The sequence below is a fragment of the Pleuronectes platessa genome, chromosome 8 (genome assembly GCF_947347685.1).
Source record: "Pleuronectes platessa chromosome 8, fPlePla1.1, whole genome shotgun sequence".
Lineage (NCBI taxonomy): Eukaryota > Metazoa > Chordata > Actinopteri > Pleuronectiformes > Pleuronectidae > Pleuronectes > Pleuronectes platessa.
In genome coordinates, this window is record NC_070633.1 from 26,404,296 (window position 1) to 26,423,580 (window position 19,285).

General features: G+C 45.4%; 1 protein-coding gene across 1 annotated transcript; it reads right to left on the reverse strand.

Moving 5' to 3' along the window:
- Window positions 1-10,620: 10,620 nt before the first annotated feature.
- fgf24 (fibroblast growth factor 24) lies at window positions 10,621-16,211 on the reverse strand (the record flags this gene model as incomplete). The annotated part of the gene is given in 3 exon segments (XM_053429069.1): window positions 10,621-10,899; window positions 12,311-12,417; window positions 16,034-16,211. Coding segments are annotated over 3 exon segments (564 nt in total), but the record flags the coding sequence as incomplete, so codon positions are not given.
- Between the last annotated feature and the right edge of the window lie 3,074 nt (window positions 16,212-19,285).

Below are 19,285 nucleotides of genomic sequence, written 5' to 3' on the forward strand. Positions count from 1 at the left end.
ACCCGACGTGTTTCCAGAGCAGGAAGGTTAATCACTGGCTGGTTAGTTCGCAGGGGAACGCCTCAGACAATCTGGTGTTTGCCGTTTGTCACCTTGACCCTCGGCCGTTCTACAAACACCACAAGGCTCTGATGAAGCTGTGTGTGTGTGTGTGTTCTTGTGTGTGTGTGTGTCACGCTCGCACCTTTCCCGACTCAGGGGTCAACCAGTCAACTAGGTGCTGAGGGAACAATTTCTCCCAGGCTTTGATTTTCCTGTGAGTAAGTTGGCAAGTATGCTCTCAAAGTCCAGTAGTCTGCGGTCCCAGCAGACCACCACAAAGGAGCTAATCCCCTCTATCACAGCCAGCGCAAACACATTAGCCACACAACATCAACACTGCACTCAAGAGCCCCATTGACAAATCCTCCCTGCTTTCTCAATGAAACTCATACCGGGAGCCACGATGTTCCTTTTCCCAGCGGGTCGAGGAGCTCGGAAACTCAAGATGCTTGGGAAGAATCGTTAGAGCTGCAAGTGTTGCACGTTTTTTCATCTTGAAACAACAACTTAAACACAACAAAAAAGATGCATGAGTTGTTTTTTTGGACATATTTACTGCCCCCACTTGAAAACGGTGTGTTTGTTTGGTTGTCTGTCGTCTGTCTGTTCCCTGTCTGTTGGCTTCACGGGTGCAGGTTTCCTCGGGCCTCGGGCTGCGTGTTGTTTCACAGCAGAAAGGTCATCCAGGCGACTGACAGGTGTTGGGGCATGAACTTGACTGAGGTGGAGTTAACAATCCACTTCCTGCCTCGAGGCCAAAAAGCCACGAATCTGCGAGCGAGAACTCAGCCACGGACGGATAACGAGCCAACAACCCCTGGTTCTATGTAGAGGAGAAACGTCTCTGTATGTGACTCATGGTTTGTTACACTCACAGATATCAGTCCCTTAAATATGATAGATTTTTAATCAGGATCCGCAAATTATTCCCAGGGAAATCTGTAAAAATCCTTCTCTCACAATGTTAAAGAAAGAACATTTATAAATCCCGGAGTCCACCCCAGAATTTAACAGGTTCTTTTCCATCCTTTCACCAAGTTGCACCAACCAATCAGTGAACAGCAATGAAAACATAACCTCCTCGGTTATATTCATTGTGCATTTAACAATCAATCCATGGCTGAAACCAATTAGATGAATGTTTCTGGACATATTTGAGCCTCAGATGGAGATTCTGTCATTATTAGGTAGTCAGATTCATTGCAGTTCAAAGTGCTTCATGACATCATAATATAAATATATACACATGTGAGTTTTTCAGAATTTAGTAGATGTTTGTTAGTTTGACCTCTGGGACTCGTCCTGTTGATTAAATCCATCAAATCAGCTTTAGGAACAGATTTAGAGACATTTTTAATAATTTGTCGCTTGTGCTTCTGTATTTTTCTGTTTCTGTGCGTGAGAATCCCGTCGGCGTCCGTTTCCAGTGACTTCCGCCTGTGTTCCCAGTATAAATCCGTCCTATTGTTGCAGACTGGGCCTCAGTCCACGATGACGACGCTCGCTCTCTTTTCCTCGTCTGACAGTCGAGTCCGACGTTCCCCTTCAGGCAGCCAATCGCGTGGCGGTACCTTCCGATGTTCCGCCCTCTCCCTGTGACTCCGCTGGCACCACACCTTGCAATCAGGCCACTGAAAAGTAGAACGCCGATGTAGCTGCGGACGGTGTGAACACAGAATTAGTGCCGAGCTCCTGAGAGGACGTCATCCTGGGCACAATGGGGAGTGGGCATCGGGCCCTTGGGCCCCCGTGGGGGTTGCGGGCTCCCGAGTGAGAGCCCCGTGGACTCCCAGCTGTTCTATGCAACATGCTGAACAGTAGGGGGTCGCCCTGTGTTTGTTTAAAACTAACAGGAGTCCCATTAAAGCCCTGACTCCCCTCATTTAGGACTGCCATGGGGACACAAAGGACAACCCTGGGAAGCGGCACGTTGCAAGGGACACCAATTATTGAGGCAAGGACACAGGCCAGCTTGTTCCTGCTCAGGGACATGTCAACTCGTTGGACGACCCCCTCCGTCAAACCCATTGACCAGAGCGCACGGAGAGGCATCTTAATTGGTGTTGGGCAAACAGATTTTGTCACAAAGTTGCAAAGGAAGCTAAGTAGCTGAATGTTCACATTGTCCAACCCCTGACCTGAGCTGTAGGGGCTGTTCCGACACATCATTATGCTCCATTACGTTGAGTAATCGTCTCAGACTCATCCTATACCGCGCTGGGGAATCCAGGACAGCAATTAAAAGCAATATTCTGGCAATAACGGCGGTGTAAATAAAAAGCGAGCCCTTTTCTCTCTGTACTATGATATGATGGTGACAAGGGGTAAGGGTTGGGACAGGAGGCGGCGGCTGGACGTCCCTGAGCGTCCCCGGGTCCTGGTCCCCTGACGACGTGAGGCTCGTCTCGGTTCTTTATTCTTAGTCGTCCCCCTCGACTCCGTCCCCTCGCCGGACCCCCAGAGCCCCCCCCCCCCCCCCCGCTCCTCCCTCCCACTCTGCCTCTTTCATTCTGTTTTTAAAAGGGGATTCTGTTCGAGGGAATCACTTGACATCATTAGTTTTGGAGAGCGGCCCACCATGGCCGGGTTGCTTGTCTTGACTCATGAAAACATATGTCCGATTAGCAGCAGAGGACGTGTGTTTCGACCTCAGGTGAAAGGTCTGCATCACAAGTGTTGCTTCTTTCTACTGTCCCCCCCCCCTTCTCTCACAGTTAGATAATATTCCTAAATTAGTTTTACCCTGAATCAATGGCTGAATGGTCCGAGTTTGGTTTGTGAGATAATACAGCTGGGTCCTCTCGGTGCTGGCGGATACTTTGCGTGTTGTTTGCTTTCGGACTTTTGTGCCGACTCGGAGCTTTATGTTAAACCCATTAGGTCCTCTCCAGCCCTCGCACTGCGAACGTCCCTTTGTCCTGTCAGAGCATCATCATCATATACTGCAGCTTAAAACAAGTGTCAAAAGAAAAAACTGGAATAATCTAATAAACTAAAACAGGCAAAGCTTTCCTGTAACTTTGTATTTCTGTGTTAGGAGGAAGTTGTAGATATGAAGAAGACAAAGGGGGAAATGATTTGACTTTGCTCGTCGCTGTAATGAACCTAATCGCTTGAAATGTGAGAAAATGAGCTCAGCAAACCAAAAAAATACAAATCACATGAAGAAAATCTAAAATAATTTGGTTTTTTTCCGCTGGGACAGGAAACACAACTGAAAGAACTTTGATACTCGACTGAAATATGATTTTCTTCTGGAGGCATTTATGTAATCTTTCTCTTGGTAATTGTGCATAATTGAATTGAGCTCATAATGTGCAGCACGCACAGTTTAATGCAATGAGCATAAACTGGTGTGCTGGAAGTTTTATTTCTTAAATATGTTGTAAAGTTTGTGTTTTGTGCAGAAAATCATCGATATTTCAAGTAAAGTCTGATGAGTAGAAGTACATACTCATACATATTTTAAATATAATATATATATTCACGATTGCAGATTATTGCCAGACCGTTGACTACTTCTGATTTAGAGTTTTTAATCTACCTCCACCAAAGAGTTTATGGTTTCTCTGTGCACCGTTCTACATGTGCAGCCGCCAGATAGTTGGCATTTTACTTTGTTTGAATATATTCATTTGCTGGTATTAAATAAAAATTCCCTCACTGTCCGCTGTTTAATCAATTGAGATTAGAGAGAACATTTTATTCTAGCAATTAAAATCTTAATGGTGCGTAAATAACAACAAATCTATTCATGTCTTTCTCTCATCGACTCTCTAATTTAAACACACACACAACTCTCTACTCTGCAGCTAGTAAAACTTCTCTTCTTTAAGAATGGATGTGAGCCCAGCAATTGTGATAATAACCAAACAAAGACAAAAGACTGAAGTTAATAAACCACTTGAAAATTAAAGAGGATGATGATGTGGAGGATTAAAAGATCATCTGAAAGCAGAGTGTAAACTTTATTTATCTTCTCACAGAGTCGAAGCTTTGAAGTCAAATATTTACATCAGTACACCACAAATACAAAAAAAATAACAAAGGAGGTTATGTTTTCACCTTTGTCCCTTTGGTTGTTTGTTTGTTTGTTTGTTTGTAAGGAAAATTACAGAAAAGCCTTCATGAGTGCCTTCGGTGCTGTTCCAAGGAATTTGGGGAATAATTCCTGTATCTTGATATTTATTTATAATGATTAAAAATCCGACATGTTCAGGGGACCTAACTCTATGAGTGTGTGAAAGTTGGTGCAGCTTGATAGGATGTAAAGAATCCGTTGGCTCTTGGCGGAGAAACAGACTCTACTGAAGTGTTAACTGATGTCGAGCTCCAGACGGATGAAGCAGTGGATCCTCGACGCTCAGACCTCAGGTCAGTCACTGCTTTCTGAACCAATGTAATTCTCTGGTGATGGATCAAACTCTCACTGCTCTGTTTTACACCTCAAACCCCAAATCTGTCCCTTGCAGAGACTCAAACCACAAAAAAATACAGTTAAAAAACTACGTGACGGGATCAAATGGAGCAACGAATTTAATTTGTTTGTCCTTCTACAATTACGGCGTCTATTCTTAAAAATCACTGCTGTGTCCTGATACTTCCATTACTGGAAAAAAGGCGTCACAAATTAAAAAATCTGGCCTTGATAGAATCAAGCGGCTTCTGCCCATTGGTGGGAAAGTGCTGATTAATTGTGTCGTAGGCCTGTGAGAAAGTACGCCCAGCGCAAAGCACTAATTACGGGCCCTGCCTGGCCGAGAGAAAAGGGGGCAAAACTCTCAACAAAGGATCATCTCATATCTCAAGACAATGAGGAGCCAAAAGAATAGGAGAAAGGAGAAGTTAATGAGCTGTGTCACCTGGCATCTGTTGATGCTGGGACGAGGCCGGACTGGTGTGTGTGTCTGTGTGAGTGTCTGTGTGTTTGTGTCAGAGGGATTAAGTTTCAAGTATGTTTCCATGGGGGTTTTTTCTTGATTCATCACTGGATGTGCGTCCTGCTTGGTGCTGTGGCGCTGACGAGCCGACGTGACGGAGCAGCGACGTGCCGAGTGCGCTCGAGCTGGTTTTATACCAGAAACACGGGAATCGAACCCACGTGACGTGTGAGGAGATCGTGATGTTTCTCCTTCTCGGTTGTTTCGGTCTGATCACACAAATCCCTTCTAAACAAACAACTGATGCTTTTTTTTAAATTTGAAACACTGTCAGCAAAAATATGCCCCTCGGTTCTATCTCGTGGTTTTTAAATAAACTGATACAAAATTCCTGTATCCGCCCGTGTGTCTGAATCTGAGCCAAGTATGTGACAGAAAAGTGGCTAAATTAAAAACTGCCTTTAAATCCACTAGATCTGTGTTTTCCTGTGAATCCACACAGAAACAAACAAACAAGAGTTTAGCTCCGAACAGGCCAAACAGTCGACATAAGATCAATCAAGCTGCACTAAACTGCACACACTCACAAATATCAGTTTTATTAATATGTCTGACTGCTTTCATCAAGATCCTTGAAACATTCCCTCAGAATTCCAAAAACACCCGGAATCACAATAATAAAGAAAAAGATGAGAAGAATTCCTGGATCTTCCCCTTTGTCCAGATTGGGAAAATCCGTTTGGGTGTTTTTGCGTAACCCTGCTGACAATCTCACAAACTAAAACTAACTAACTAACTAACTAACTAACTAACGGACATAGTGAAACTTTTACCTAAGTCAGAGAGTTATGCAGAAAGATATGAGTCTTTATATTACTTACAACATACAATGTGTGTTAGAAGTTTGTTTGTTTTTTATTTGTATAAATACACTTGGATAATAAAGGATTCTTTTATTTCTTACGGTAAAATTACGTAGTTAGAAGATGGGAAAGGTCTGACCTTTATTTTGACCCCGGTTCATAACCCGCCGGCCAGATGTTGTTCTGAGGGAAACCCAGACGAGCTCTTTCCACAAACTGTACGTACAGTAAGCACATTTGTAATCCTGTGAAAACACAACTCAGCCGTGTGTTCAGAAATACTCTGAGAATCACAGTGTTTCCCCTGTTGGTCTCACAGTCGTGAAGCAAGGCGACCGGTCGGCTGTGGTTCAGACGGAGTTAGACGTTCCTGTTTTGACAGTAAGTGACGTGACGTGAAACTGCCTCTAATGACACAAGGTACATTTCAGCTTGGACCGTGTTGGGTTTGGCTTCTTAGTTTTGTTTTTCACTGACCTTGAGGGACAGCTTCAGTAACAATCAGAGAAAGATCTCTCCTCGGCTCAACCCGAACACATTTCTGTTGACAGGGCTAATTGTTAAGTGTGTGGTTGATGATCTCGAGGCCAAAGAGCCACTTTTGGTTCTTCCACTAAAGTTTGTGTAACTTATTCAGGACCACAATGTTTTTCTCTCCGCGTTGACACCGCTCCCTGGTCATACTGTATCCATTGTGCACGGCGTCAATGTGCTGAGATTCCCTAATAATAGAATATAAACTACTTGGCAGGCGCGACTGCATTTAAAGATTCCACCTCTTTTGAGAAAGGGGTCGGCCTTTGCAAAAGGGAATTCTATGTTTCATTTTGAAGTTATTGGTCCAGTTCCAAGAGCGTCCAGCCTCCAGCGATCAAAGGTTGAGTCAGAGAAAAGCCTGGCGGGAGGCTTATGCAAAAATGTCGTCTGCTTATTGCGAATCGGTCGACACGTTGGAAACCATCGGCGCTCGTTTAAATGTCAATATGCCCAGATGCAGTGCGGCTGTGCTTGGTCAGGTCTGAAGTATGTGGACGGGGAGGAAAAAAGAAAAAAGAGAAAAGCCTCTCGCTCTCATAAATAGAATTCGGAGGGTTTCGAAAGTTGCATTGATTAAATTCCTTGACCATGTGCAAGGTTTGATTTGAACATCCAGTCAACACCAGATATCTGCCGACAGGGACACACAAGACAAAACTTTAACAACTTCAAGAGGACAAAATACTTTTCATAAGGTGCAATTTAAATTATTTCAATCTTAAGTAGTTGCTGAGAAGTAACGAAATACTGTTTTTTTCAGGGTTTCTTGAATATTTACTAACTTTTTACTTTTATTGGCCAACTTTTAACACATTCCTTTCATTTTTAAAGATGACTCCTTGTTGTGTATCCATCAGTGCAGATCACGCAACTTTGTGTTAAAGACGTATCAACATGAAACAGACGAGAGGAAGGAGAAGCAGGATTCACCGCGAGCGAGTTGATGAACGTTTACAACTCGACAAAACAAAAAGCAAATACCTCTGGATGAAAATACGAAGCCAAACACATAGAAGACACAAACAACGATGTCATGAGAGACTTTGGTGATAATAGCCCCCCCCCCCCCTCACCTGAACACAGATAAACCAATAGAAATTACCTTTAAGGGGGAAGTTTTTATTTTTATACTTAAAGTTTCAGTGTGTAGAATGTAGTGACACCTAGTGGTGAAGTGTCATGTTGCAGCTGAACACCCCTCACCTCACCCTCCTCTTTCCAAACATGAAAGAATCTGTGGAAACCTTCAGTTTTCATAAAAACTCCAAAGATGTTAATTTGTCCAGTTTGGACGATAGTAAAAAAACATGGCGGCCTCTGTAGACTCCAGATTCTAAAGACTCCAGACTCCAGATGTACATATAAAGTATCTAAATATAAAGTATCTACATATTAAGTATTTAAATATAAAGTATTTAAATATAAATGGCCCATTCTAGAGTAAAGAAAACAACAACTCGTATAATTTAGAAGAAACACACCAGTGGATACATCACTTATCGATTATTTAATATTCATTTTCTGCCAATCGATCGCTTTCACCTAAATCTTACACACTGGACCTTTAATACAAAACTTATGTACTTTTACTTGGGTAAAGAAGTTGAATCAGTACTTTAACACAAGTAACTGTACTCCCCCCCCCCCCCCCCCTCTCTGAATAATAAAACACAGAGGAGACAAGAAGCAGTTGAAAGAGACGAAGACAAGATGAAGGAACATTAAACACAGAAATCTCACAAGTCACATCAGCGTCTCAGTGCGCCCCCCCCCCCCCCCCCCCCCACCCCACACTCTCACCCCACACCACCCCCCACCTTTCCCCTCCCCCGACAGACGGGATCTTCAGCGCTGATCTATTGTGTTAATGGCGAATCACTGGGTCACACATCAAGCGCCATGTTTCCACCTTTTAAAAGCAGGGCCAGACGTCCCAAATCCCATGACGGAGCATGGGGGGGGGGGGGGGGGGGGGCTTCTGGATCTGCTGGAGGTAACAGTCAAGTGAAAGAGGAGGGGGGGTTGGGGGGTAGGGGGGGGTGGGCGACTGATAGCATTGCAAGGAATTTAAACAAAAGTTATTTTTTGGTTCTCCCTCAAAGCCGCCATCTTTCAGCCTGACGGTTGCTGTAAACATCATTCCAGCGCTCAGCATTATGAGACGTGCTACTCCACATTCCTCCAGCGCTTTTAAAACATGGAAAAAATGTGGACAATATTCTGTGTTTACTGGCCTGCGAGCGTTCACACATCAAAGTGCTCGACGGGTATGAGACAAGAGACAAAGGGAACTGTCTCTCCGCTCGGGTCGTCCTCTGCTCTCGACGAATAACACAAGTTTATTTTTGTTGCGTTGTTGACGCCGCGTCACTTACTACACACCCGCAACACACACATGTGTATTTAGATTTATAAAATGAGGGTGAAACACACCAGACGTGTACTCGCAGCCCTTTTCAAGATATAAAAAGCCTTTCTGAGATGTTGCAACCGAACATCTGACCTTAAGAGAAGTCCTCACACTTTGGGTTTGTAAACAAAAATGCATAACTTGGCAGAATGCAGGGAAGAGAATGTTCGCTATGTCGAACCCGATCGCTACCTGAAGCGTTTCTCTACCAGGCGGCATCGTCAACATGAAGGCAAGAGAGACATGGAGCTGGATCCTTTTTCTTTAAAATATAGTCCTCATTTTATTAACAGAGGCCAAATAAAACTCATCACATTTTATTTACAAAGGGAGGCAATAAATATCTTAATAATAGTCATAAAATTATTTTTGCTTACATTTGTTTTAAAAAAAAAAAAAATCATAAATGTGTCATGTTGTTAGTAGCATCTCATACAAAACAAATAGAGACCTGCCGGCGGACAGGTGGATACACACTACAGGTGAGGAGAGGCCAGAGTTTGGAGCACATACACGTTTTCCCTTTTAGGATTCAGACTCCACCACGTGCTGCTCAGGACGTTTCTCCTGAATCCTGGATGGAACATCTGGGTGGTGTGTTCTCTTAAGGGGAAAGTCTCAATCGAAGTCTCTGAGGCTTTCATCCAGTGAGAGCGAAGATGAGCTCCCAGCGAAAGAGCCCAAGTTCAAGGTCAACCTGGTCGTCCCAGAGGTTTCTTGAGATTAACCGAACGCAGACAGTGGGTTAGAGATAAACTGAAAGACGAAGGAGGTAGAGGAAGTCTTCATCGCCAACCCCCCCCACCCCCCTCCCACCCTCCAGAGCGAGCACACACTCAAAAGAATCCTTTTTTTCTAGAGCGAATGTCAATGCACGCGATGAAGAGTGAGTCCGAGGGGGGCGGGGGGGGTGGGGGGGTCGAGACAACGGGGATTAACACCCGTCTCCCGACTCTGATGGAGCTGGAACACTCTGTCTACTTTATGAACCGGCGCTTCCTTTCTTATTTGAACAAGGCCGATGCCCGACTAGTCAAAGCTTGTCACGTTTTCAGCCGCATCACAGGCGGCTGCGTGGAAAACGTGGCGGTTGATCGCACCCGGCACTCGAAGAGGCTCCGGTCGCATTCCAGGAGCCGTGAAGTGAAGCTGAGGTTGAGAGACATACGGTGGAAAAACAAAAAGGAAGTGTGAGGGGCAGGCGGGGGGGGGGGGGGCAGGGGGGGAGCAAGAGATAGAGAGAGAGACCTGTAAAATATTGCACTAAAAGCTACACAGTTGTCCCGGCGGCCCGGTGTCACCTGCCACCGCTCTCTCTCTCTCTCTCTCTCTCCCAGTTCATCTCCATGGTGTCTGATTCCAGTGGAAGGTATGGGATCCGCATTGTCAAGGGGCAACACAAACACAACCCCCCCCCCCCCCCCCCCCCCCTCCCCCGACAGGTATTCCAATAAATCTCTAGTCGGCTGATTTTTATAACGCTGCGTCGGCTCCTGCTTTTCGGTCCCTCGTTGTCAAAAAGAAGGAGAAGCTGAGAGACGTGGCCGAGGACAGACAGGAGCTCAGGAGTCCTTTAGTTCGTCCAGTATAAATAACACGAGAGACACGTGAGCACAGAGACATCGAAACCCAGAGAGAATCCACGAGTTAGCAAATATTCAGTCGTCCTGAAATACAAAAATAAAAACATCTTTGACTTTTTTTTTGTTGTTTTTTTGTTTGTTTTGTTCTTTTCTGTCCGAAGTGAAGAAGCTTGAGATTTGTCAGTTAAAGACCCCCCCCCCACCCCCCCCCCACACACACACCCGCCCCCTCCCTGTGTACCCGCCCCACCCTACCCCTCCCTGCAACCCCACCCTAAAATTAGTGCTGTCCCCCCCCCCCCCCATTAGTTCCTCTTGGCGTTTGTTTTTAACCGCCGGGCCCTTCGAGTCCGCTTGGTGACCGTGGTGAAACGGAACTCCTCCTGCAGGTCCGTCCGGCCCTTGGGCTGGCGCTTCATGAAGTGGACCTCCTGCTGCCGCTGCGTGGTCCGCGAGCCCTTCTTGGGCCGCCCCTTGCGGTTGAAGCCCAGGTACCATCCCTTGTACTTGGCCGACACCAGCGCCGTGTAGTTGTTCTCCAGGAATTCCTCGACGAAGACGCACTCCTGCTTCCTCCCGTCGGGCTGCGAGGGGAGAGGAGAGAAAACAGAGCGTTGATTAATCATTAACCTGGAGAAGGAATGGTCGGGTTTATCAGGCTTATTTCTGTTGCAGCAGAGGAAACAGAAAAATACAGAGTGACTGTAGTTAAAAGGTGAATAAATCGTGTTTTATTGCAACATAGAAAGTTCACATGTTTTTTCCTCCACGAAGGAGGTTATGTTTTCACCCCTACACGATTGTTTGTTTGTTTGTTTGATTTGTTGTTGGTTATTAAAGCAGGACGACTCAAAAACTACCGAACACATTTCTACAAAACTTGATACGAGGATGGAACATGAAGCAAAACCAGTTTCCCAGAAGGTTCAACTTGAGGGAATCGGAGTATTGATGATGTTTCTTACATGAGGCGGATGCAAAACAGATAAATGTCATATCTCTGGGGGGAAAAGAAGATGCCGACAAAGATCTCAGCTTGAAAGACGATGAGATACGACTTTAGTTTTGGGTGAGAAGGGCCGATGCCTTTGTCTCTGTGCTGTAATGAGATTTCTGCAAATGTATAGGAGCAAAGAATCTTCTTTTCTTCATAAGTTAAAGGCAAAAGTCCAGAGAAAGTCTGGACCTATTGATGTAGAGAGTTTCCAGAGTTCATTCCTGAAAACGGCTCATAGCTGATGTCGCTCCAGAATCTAAAACTCAGAAAATAAGGTTCTTTATTGGGGCTTCAAAAGTCTGTTTTTATTGGGGAAAGAATTCTCAAAATTAGGTCATTTTGGTGAAAAATGTATCTTTAAAAAGCTGAATTGAGTCTCTCCACATCTCTGTGACAACAAGTTGAAAACCACAGAACAAACCGATCATTTAAAAGTTGATTTATCCTCTTTTTTAAAAAAGGAGGAAGCCAGAGAACATGTTTTAAACAAACGAGGCCTCTGGAACTGAAAAACTCAGAACGCAGGTTTCTAACAGACGACCCCGATGAGGGAGGGAAAGCGTGTGTGTGTGTGTGTGCGACTCGAGTCATTAACGTGACACAACCTCGTTTTTTTTCTGGAATATTAACTTCTTTTCCATTTCGGGCGCCGTCGTCCGCGGAGTCACACGCAGTCGTCCTGCGCTCGTGGCCACCTGGTGTGACTAAGTGATATAATTGCAATGGCATTCCTCCTAAGTGACCATTAGTCTCTCAATGCATTGTGGTGATTGCAGTCCGTAATTGACTGATCGAGTGTCAAAGGAGTTGGGCGATTACGTAATGGAAGAATGGCTGTGAGTTATCAAAGGGGTTTTGTTAGGGTGTACGGGAACAGCAGGAGGAAGCAGATCGGAGGCTGGATCCAGTCTGGATTAAGAGATCCGGCTTAAAACAAAGATCTCGTCTTGTCATGTCGGGGTCACGCCGAGTTACTCCAAGTGAAAATCGACACTCACCCTTCCGACTATTTTGCCTTTCTCGTTCATGCAGATGTAGTGATCGCTCTCCTTTCCCTTTATTCGAATGTGGCTCCCGAATGTTTCTGTCTCGACCACGAGGAGAGCTGCAAGAAAAGAGGAAACAGGAGAGTTAGTAAAAAATGGATAAATCTTTTCAATGCACACAAACATATTTCATAAAACATCACCGGTATGTTTTTACCACTCAGGGCCAGTTAAAAAGGCCTTATCATAAATTTACAATCCTGGGAGACTTTAAATTAATTTCCAGTCCTCTAAATGATAATAAAACTAAGATATTTAAAATCAAAAAGCTTAAACTCACAATACAATGGTCACCGGTGAAAAAGTTTACAGTTAAGGGATATTAGGTGAAGACTTCTTGTATAAAGTGTCACTTTCCAGCAGTCAAACATCAATATTAGCTGCACTGGAGATGAAATCCCCTTTAACTCGCGTGACAGATTACAGGAAACAATTAATTTCAATCATCGTAAATCCCCAGCGGACAGAAACTAAGATGTTTTCTAACACAACATCAAACAGGAAACGTTGAATCACGGGGGGGCTCCAGAGCAAACTTTTAAAGGTGTATTTAACGGTATTTTCCCCTTAAACAATCCTTTAAATATTATCGTACAAGATGCCATCATCATTTCATCCAGACGCGGCAACAATCCGCTCTGAAGACGTTTCCCGGCGGCTCCTTTTTTTCTACTTTTCAATCCTCCCCGGCTCAAACTTTAACCCCTGCGAGGTCACCTTTGTCTGTGCTCGCCCCTCGACCAGCAAAGAGATCTGCCCAAACATTTGTGGAGCGGTTATGTGCCCCTCAGGATTAGGTTTCAAGTTCCCTTTAGTCTGTGCTCACTCAATCAAAAAGTTAAGATGATCCATTTGTTTAACACACAGGGCCATTCAGTAGCGCTCAAGGGAGAAGGGGGGAAGAATGGACGGAGAGAGGGGACGGGACGGGCTCGGGGGCAGAAGTAACTCCTCTCCTCCTCCTCCTCCTCCCCCCTCCACCCTCAAATCCAACCTTTTGGGGTGGGGGTAGTGGGAGTGGGAAGAAGGGAAACCTGTCGCAGAAATGAAACCGGGGGGGGGGGGGGGGAAAGGTAGAAGTTATTTCTTTTGTCTCTGGGTATTTTTTTTTTCTCAGTGTGTTTCAGTGGAAAGGATTTTTCCTGGGAATCTCTCCAATGGAAACAGATCTGGTTTTCACATCACGTGAACGAGTCCAGTCAGAGGCCGACTCTCTGTGACCTCAGGTATGAGGCCTCGACCCAGAACATCAGATAAAACAATATTTCCCTCCTGCTGTAAGCCGGCCTTTGTGCCTGACCCCGGCCAACCCCCCCCCCCTCCCTCCCCCCCACCGTCCTCGAAGAGCAAAAACCAGCGACGGTTCGATCGTCTGGCGGCAGCGAGCTTCAGTAAACTTAATTAAAACGCTTGAGTCGTGGTTCCAGTGAAGCACAAACACTGAGGGCAGATCGCAGCGTCATCGATACCACTGGGCAGCGACTTTAACACAGGAGGGAGATGTGCTTCTTTTTATTTACAGCGTGAGCTCGTTCAGAACCGTAATAATCCACCACCTTAAGAATGTGTCAGTGTAGAAACACGTCTTTAACGTTTCAGAAAATCCTTTAAAACGGTTTAATCATACGTTTTATTCTGAAAGATAAATATATTGGAAATGGAGAAAAGGTAAAGACACAATGTAATTATTTTTAAGAGGGAAGGAACTACATTTCCCATCAACCATTGCAAATGATTCTAACGAGTTTGTCCTTCAATTTAACATCGTAAAGTGATTTTCATCCCTTTGGACTCGACATGACAAGTTCCACCAATCAGGGACATCACGAGTGCAGCTGAGGATTGTGGGTAGGTGAAAGGACATCGCCAACTTGTGGCTTTTACAGAAACATTGATGTCCTTTGTGGTAAATCTACCTGGGATGGTTAAGATATTTTATGGTTTTTAAAAAGTCTCTATAGAGAAATTGAATGGGATTCGAATGGGAGCCGCTCTGTTGAGCTCTTTAATCTCCGGAGGTCGTCTGAGTGAAGGAACCTCAGTGGCTCCTCCTCCAGTAACGAGCACAGAACACCGAGGCTACATGTGAGTCTGGGAAAGGTCACCCACATGTTGTGTACATTAGCTTTGGGGCATTATGGGTATTTTAGATACTCCACAGGAGGCTATAGCTGGTACATGAAAGTGCATTAATGAGAGAACAGGATAATTGACCTGCGTCATGTAGCTTTAATGCTCACTGCAGCCTCACTGTGAGTTCTGCAGCACGATCGATGTGCGGCCGCGGGCATCTGTCGACCTCAGAGTGTGTGTGGGGGGGGGGGGTCACCTGTCCGAGACGTGCTTTTAATTCCCGATCTCAACCTTTTATCAGTTTAAAAGCCTTTTGCTGTGGACGAGGGGGCATCGCTCATGACAGAGCGTCCTGGAAAGGGATCCTTCTCGTCTCTTCCAAATAATGAACACGCCGCTCGAAGAGGAAGAAGAATCACTGTGCCCCCCCCCCCCCCCACACACACCCCCACCCCCCACACACACTTTAGCTGCACAGACATGGACCTGAGGTGATATATCTCTGGGTTCATGCTCTGTCTTCACGGAGCCGCCGAGAGGATTAGAGCGAGCAGAGCGTCTTCCTGAGCGTTATTATTAGTGAGTGCAAAGGAGTTCACAGGTGCCAGGTACTGCAGCTGGATGGGGAGGAGGAGGAGGAGGAGGAGGAGGAGGAGGAGGTGGAGGAGGAGGAGGAGGAGGAGGGGACGACGGGGCGGAGGGTGGAATTGGCAAGGCCTCATGGGAAAAAAAATTGGATCTGCTTCCACTCAAGCTCTAACAAGCAGTGAGGAAACTTCGCCTCGCCGCATCTGCGACTGAACTCACTCACTCAGAGGCGTTCGAGACCAGCAATTTTCAGAGTGACTCAGCTGTTGTGAGCTCCAGATCTGCAGGAGAGGACGACTCCGGTCGCTCGGGCCTCGTGTTTGTGTTTGTGTGCCGATGCATCAAAGGCCACGTCGGTGACCAGCAATTTACCTCGTGTGCGCCGGGGTTTTTTGTTTTTGATCCGAAACGGCAAACAAGTCCGCGCAGACAGAGAAGAGGATATACTTAAAGTTGACAGACGTATAAAATTTGGGTGATTAGTCGTCTTTATGCTTAACATTTACAAGTTGACAGGGTAATTTCTCCGTGATAGATGGCCCCGTGGTTATCCATATCTCAGATTACATGAGAAGAATCACAGCTAATAGAATCCTATATATATAGTTTTATCTTTCTTTTTTACTTTCAAGGATTTTTCCCTGTAAAATGTCCCTGATTGGCCATTTTTTCAACATTTGGAGACATTATGAAAGGTTATAGTTGGGTAATATGAAAGGATTGTGTCACATGTGACCTTAAAACATGACCGGAAACTCAGAAACCAACATGTAGGAACGTTTTGCACGCTGGTAAAACTAATACTCTGACATTGCTGATCTATAACATCTTCCCATGCCTCCCAAACAGGAGTTGGTGGCATTCAAACTTTGACATCCACTGTTTCCCGATAGAGAACACCTCTGGGGGAGTGAGAATAAACTGAAGACGCACCAACACTCAGTGATGGTGTCTTATCTTTTTATATATTTAGGGTTTAAGTGTCGGGTGAGATGCACAGGAGTTCTCCCATACCATACTTGCCCCCATCATCTCCGTTGGCATTGACTTTCTTCCCCAGGATCTGCACGTGCTTGCCCGTGGTCCTGCTGTACAGCTGGTAGATCCGGACCTGCTTCCGGCTCACGTCGTCCGGGTTCCTCGTGTGGTTCTCGATGTAAAACCTGAAATCCGCAGAGTTCTGCTGGGATTCCTGCAGAGTGGCGTGAGACGGGAGGAAGAAGAGAGAGGGAGAGAGAGAGAGAGAGAGAGAGAGAGACAGGGGAATGGAGAGAGAGACAGCGAGAGGTGGTCATGACACAGGTGATGATTGTAATGTGCGTCTGTTGTTTTATGGACTTTATGAAAAAATTGTGCTTCGGGGGCTTAAAACAAACTTGGAGATAACAACCTGGAAACTGCGACTTTGGCATTTTAGTGTTTTCTTCGCTTTTAACTTGCAAAATTTATATATATGTTGCATTTCAAAGCTCCTATAACTCTAACCCATGCGTTAACGAAGTCAGCGTTCAAACTGTAAATCCCACAGAACAAGTGCAGCTGAGCCGTCCTCTGCTGGTTTCTGCAGCAGCAGTGTGAGCCCGGGGCGGTGCTGAGAAACCTGTACTCCATTTCCACAAGCCAGCGAGCCACCAGCAATTATACACCTGAAGCACCCGGACCTGTTGCACTATCATCAAACAAATATCTGCCCGCAGGCCACGCCGCGTCCATATATTAGGAAATGCAGCAGGCGGAAGACGGGCGATGGCGAGAGGCACCTTGAGCCACAGAGACTCTCACGCACCAGCAGGTTTCTGATCGAATCCCATCGTCCGGCCTTTCAGGAATCACTCGCCTAACGTTCACGAGACACGTTGGATTCGTCCTGAAGACTCGTGGAAATCATCGGACGTGTCAGAAAAAAGAAACCGTGTCCCCCCCCCCCCCCCCAAGACATGTGGAGCGGCGAGAGGAAACGTATACTTTCAGGAGCCCTGGAATCTCAGTTCACGCCAAGATCCCATTTCCCCAGCTGTATGGTGTGGTAATTGCACAGTAATGGCTTTTTATGTGGCTGTTCTCAGGTGGCTAATTATATACACATTACATACCCTGGGTCCTTGTTATTCTAACCCGGGTAAATTAATGACATGTAGCAAACACGATTGGGAAGAACGAACCTTAAAGTCAAAATATAGGAAAAGGAAAAATAAACTTTTGCACAAATCTGATGGCAGATGCTCGAAGACCAGATGTCATACCGGTTAGTCAGGTGCTGGATCCAGTTCAAACCTGGACACTGGGTTGGACCTCGGTTATAGTTTCCTTTTTTATTAAGGTAATGGTTTTAAATGTGGCTAGCTGTTTGTCCGACAGCAGGATTACCCAAAAACTGCAGAACGGATTTACAAAAACTTTGGGGTAGGGTTGGTAGATCGGACAAGAAAGAACTTTCCATTTCCACTGGTTTCTCCGGGAATCATTCGTAGATCTGACGATTTAAAGGGTTGAAAACTATGAGTTTGGCCCATTTGGTGGAGATTGCTTGAATCTAAGATACGATCTCAACTAAAGACCTAAATCTCAATGTTTTCTAGAGAAGAAACATTTACTCCATTAACATGAAACAACCGCATGACCACCAGGAGTCCTGTTGTCACCTCGGACCAGGACTCAACCGGGAAGATTTACAGTCTACTGCACGATGAGACAGATTCAAATATGAGGACTGATACTTCACAGTCTAGACAAGTCACGTCCAACGCACTCATACAACATATTTAATCCTTGTGTGCTGATCTCCAGAGTCGGCATGTTCCCTTTCAGCGCTGAGAAGCCAGCGTGGAGCAGCATGGAGCCAGGACCGCTCAGCAAACCAGGACTAAACCAACGTGACTCATTATTCAAAGACGTCACTGCACTCGTCCGGCTGCCCTGACTGACGAGTGACAAAAACATCTGATGCAAAAAAAACAATGAACCCGGGCTGATTGAAAATGAGGTCGTGTTTACTCCCAACAAGACGCGTCCATTGATGAAGAGAAGCCAAACATCAGCGTCCTGGTGGAGTCTCCCTCAGAACGAGCCTCCAACACACAACAGAGCGCGGCCTCGCCACCGGGCTGCTGAGGGATTTATCCCCAGATCTCCCCCATCTCTAAACAAACATTAAAGTGCGCTCGGCAGACTGTTGCCTCCTCGCGTGGAGGCAGAGACAAGCCCCAGCACATGGTGCAGGTGAAACACTGGCAACCCAGAGCTTTCTTTTTTATCACGCCGTCTCCTTCTCTTCAAAGACATAGCAGGAAAACGGATATGTTTGAAACTTCAAAACGTCTGGTGCCCATCTCCAGCGAGGACGCTTCCATCTGAGATGCACTTTTTTTGTCTTATCTCATCTCACAAACACACACACACACACAGACGGGGTTAGACAAACACACAAATAAGGAAGAGACACGCACGTTGGCTGAAGCTAACTTCCATTCGCGGTTATAATCACGGAGGCATGACTTGGAGATAAAGGGCCATTCCGTCATTGTTTTTACTTTGGTGATTAGAGGTGAAACTACTCGAGGAGCCACATTTTCATTTCTTTTGCCTTTATCTCAAATCTGACTTTTGCTGAAGCACAAAACCTGAATAAAAGCAGGAGCTATCATTTATCTCCCCACCTTGTGTGTGTGTGTGTGTGTGTGTGCGTGTGTGTGTGTGTGTGTGTTGGGCCTCATTCTGCATGAGCTGCATCCTGTCTTACGTGTTTGCAGTGGTCAGTCGACGTTATAGCTTTGTCTGTGCCAGCTCTTTTGGAATAATCAGAACAAACACACTTACATAACATTGCAGTTTTTTTGGGGGGGGGTGGTTATGTTTTTTATGTTTTATGTTTTGCTTGTTTTCTCTCCCATGTTCAAAGTTTAGTTTTGGTCGTTTGTTGTGATTCTTGGGAGGATGAGGGGCAGAGGAGGTGTCGCCTTGTTAATCCTGATTTGTGAATATGAGCTATTCAGAGCTATTCTTTGCAAAGTGACATTAAATATGTGAAAAACGCTTTGGTTATTGCTGAGCTGATGGTTCCTGCAGGAGAAGGTGAAAGTGAAACAAAAAGAAAATAGAAATATGCAACAGATTAAATTATATCTGTCCCCCAAAGTTCAAATCTGAAGCCATCCAGTGGTTTCTGTAAAAAAATTACTAATCTTTTTTTTAACACATAATAAAAATGACTGTGTCACAAACTGCAGGGTGTTTGTTTGAGGAAGAGGAGGATGAGAGCTGATGCCT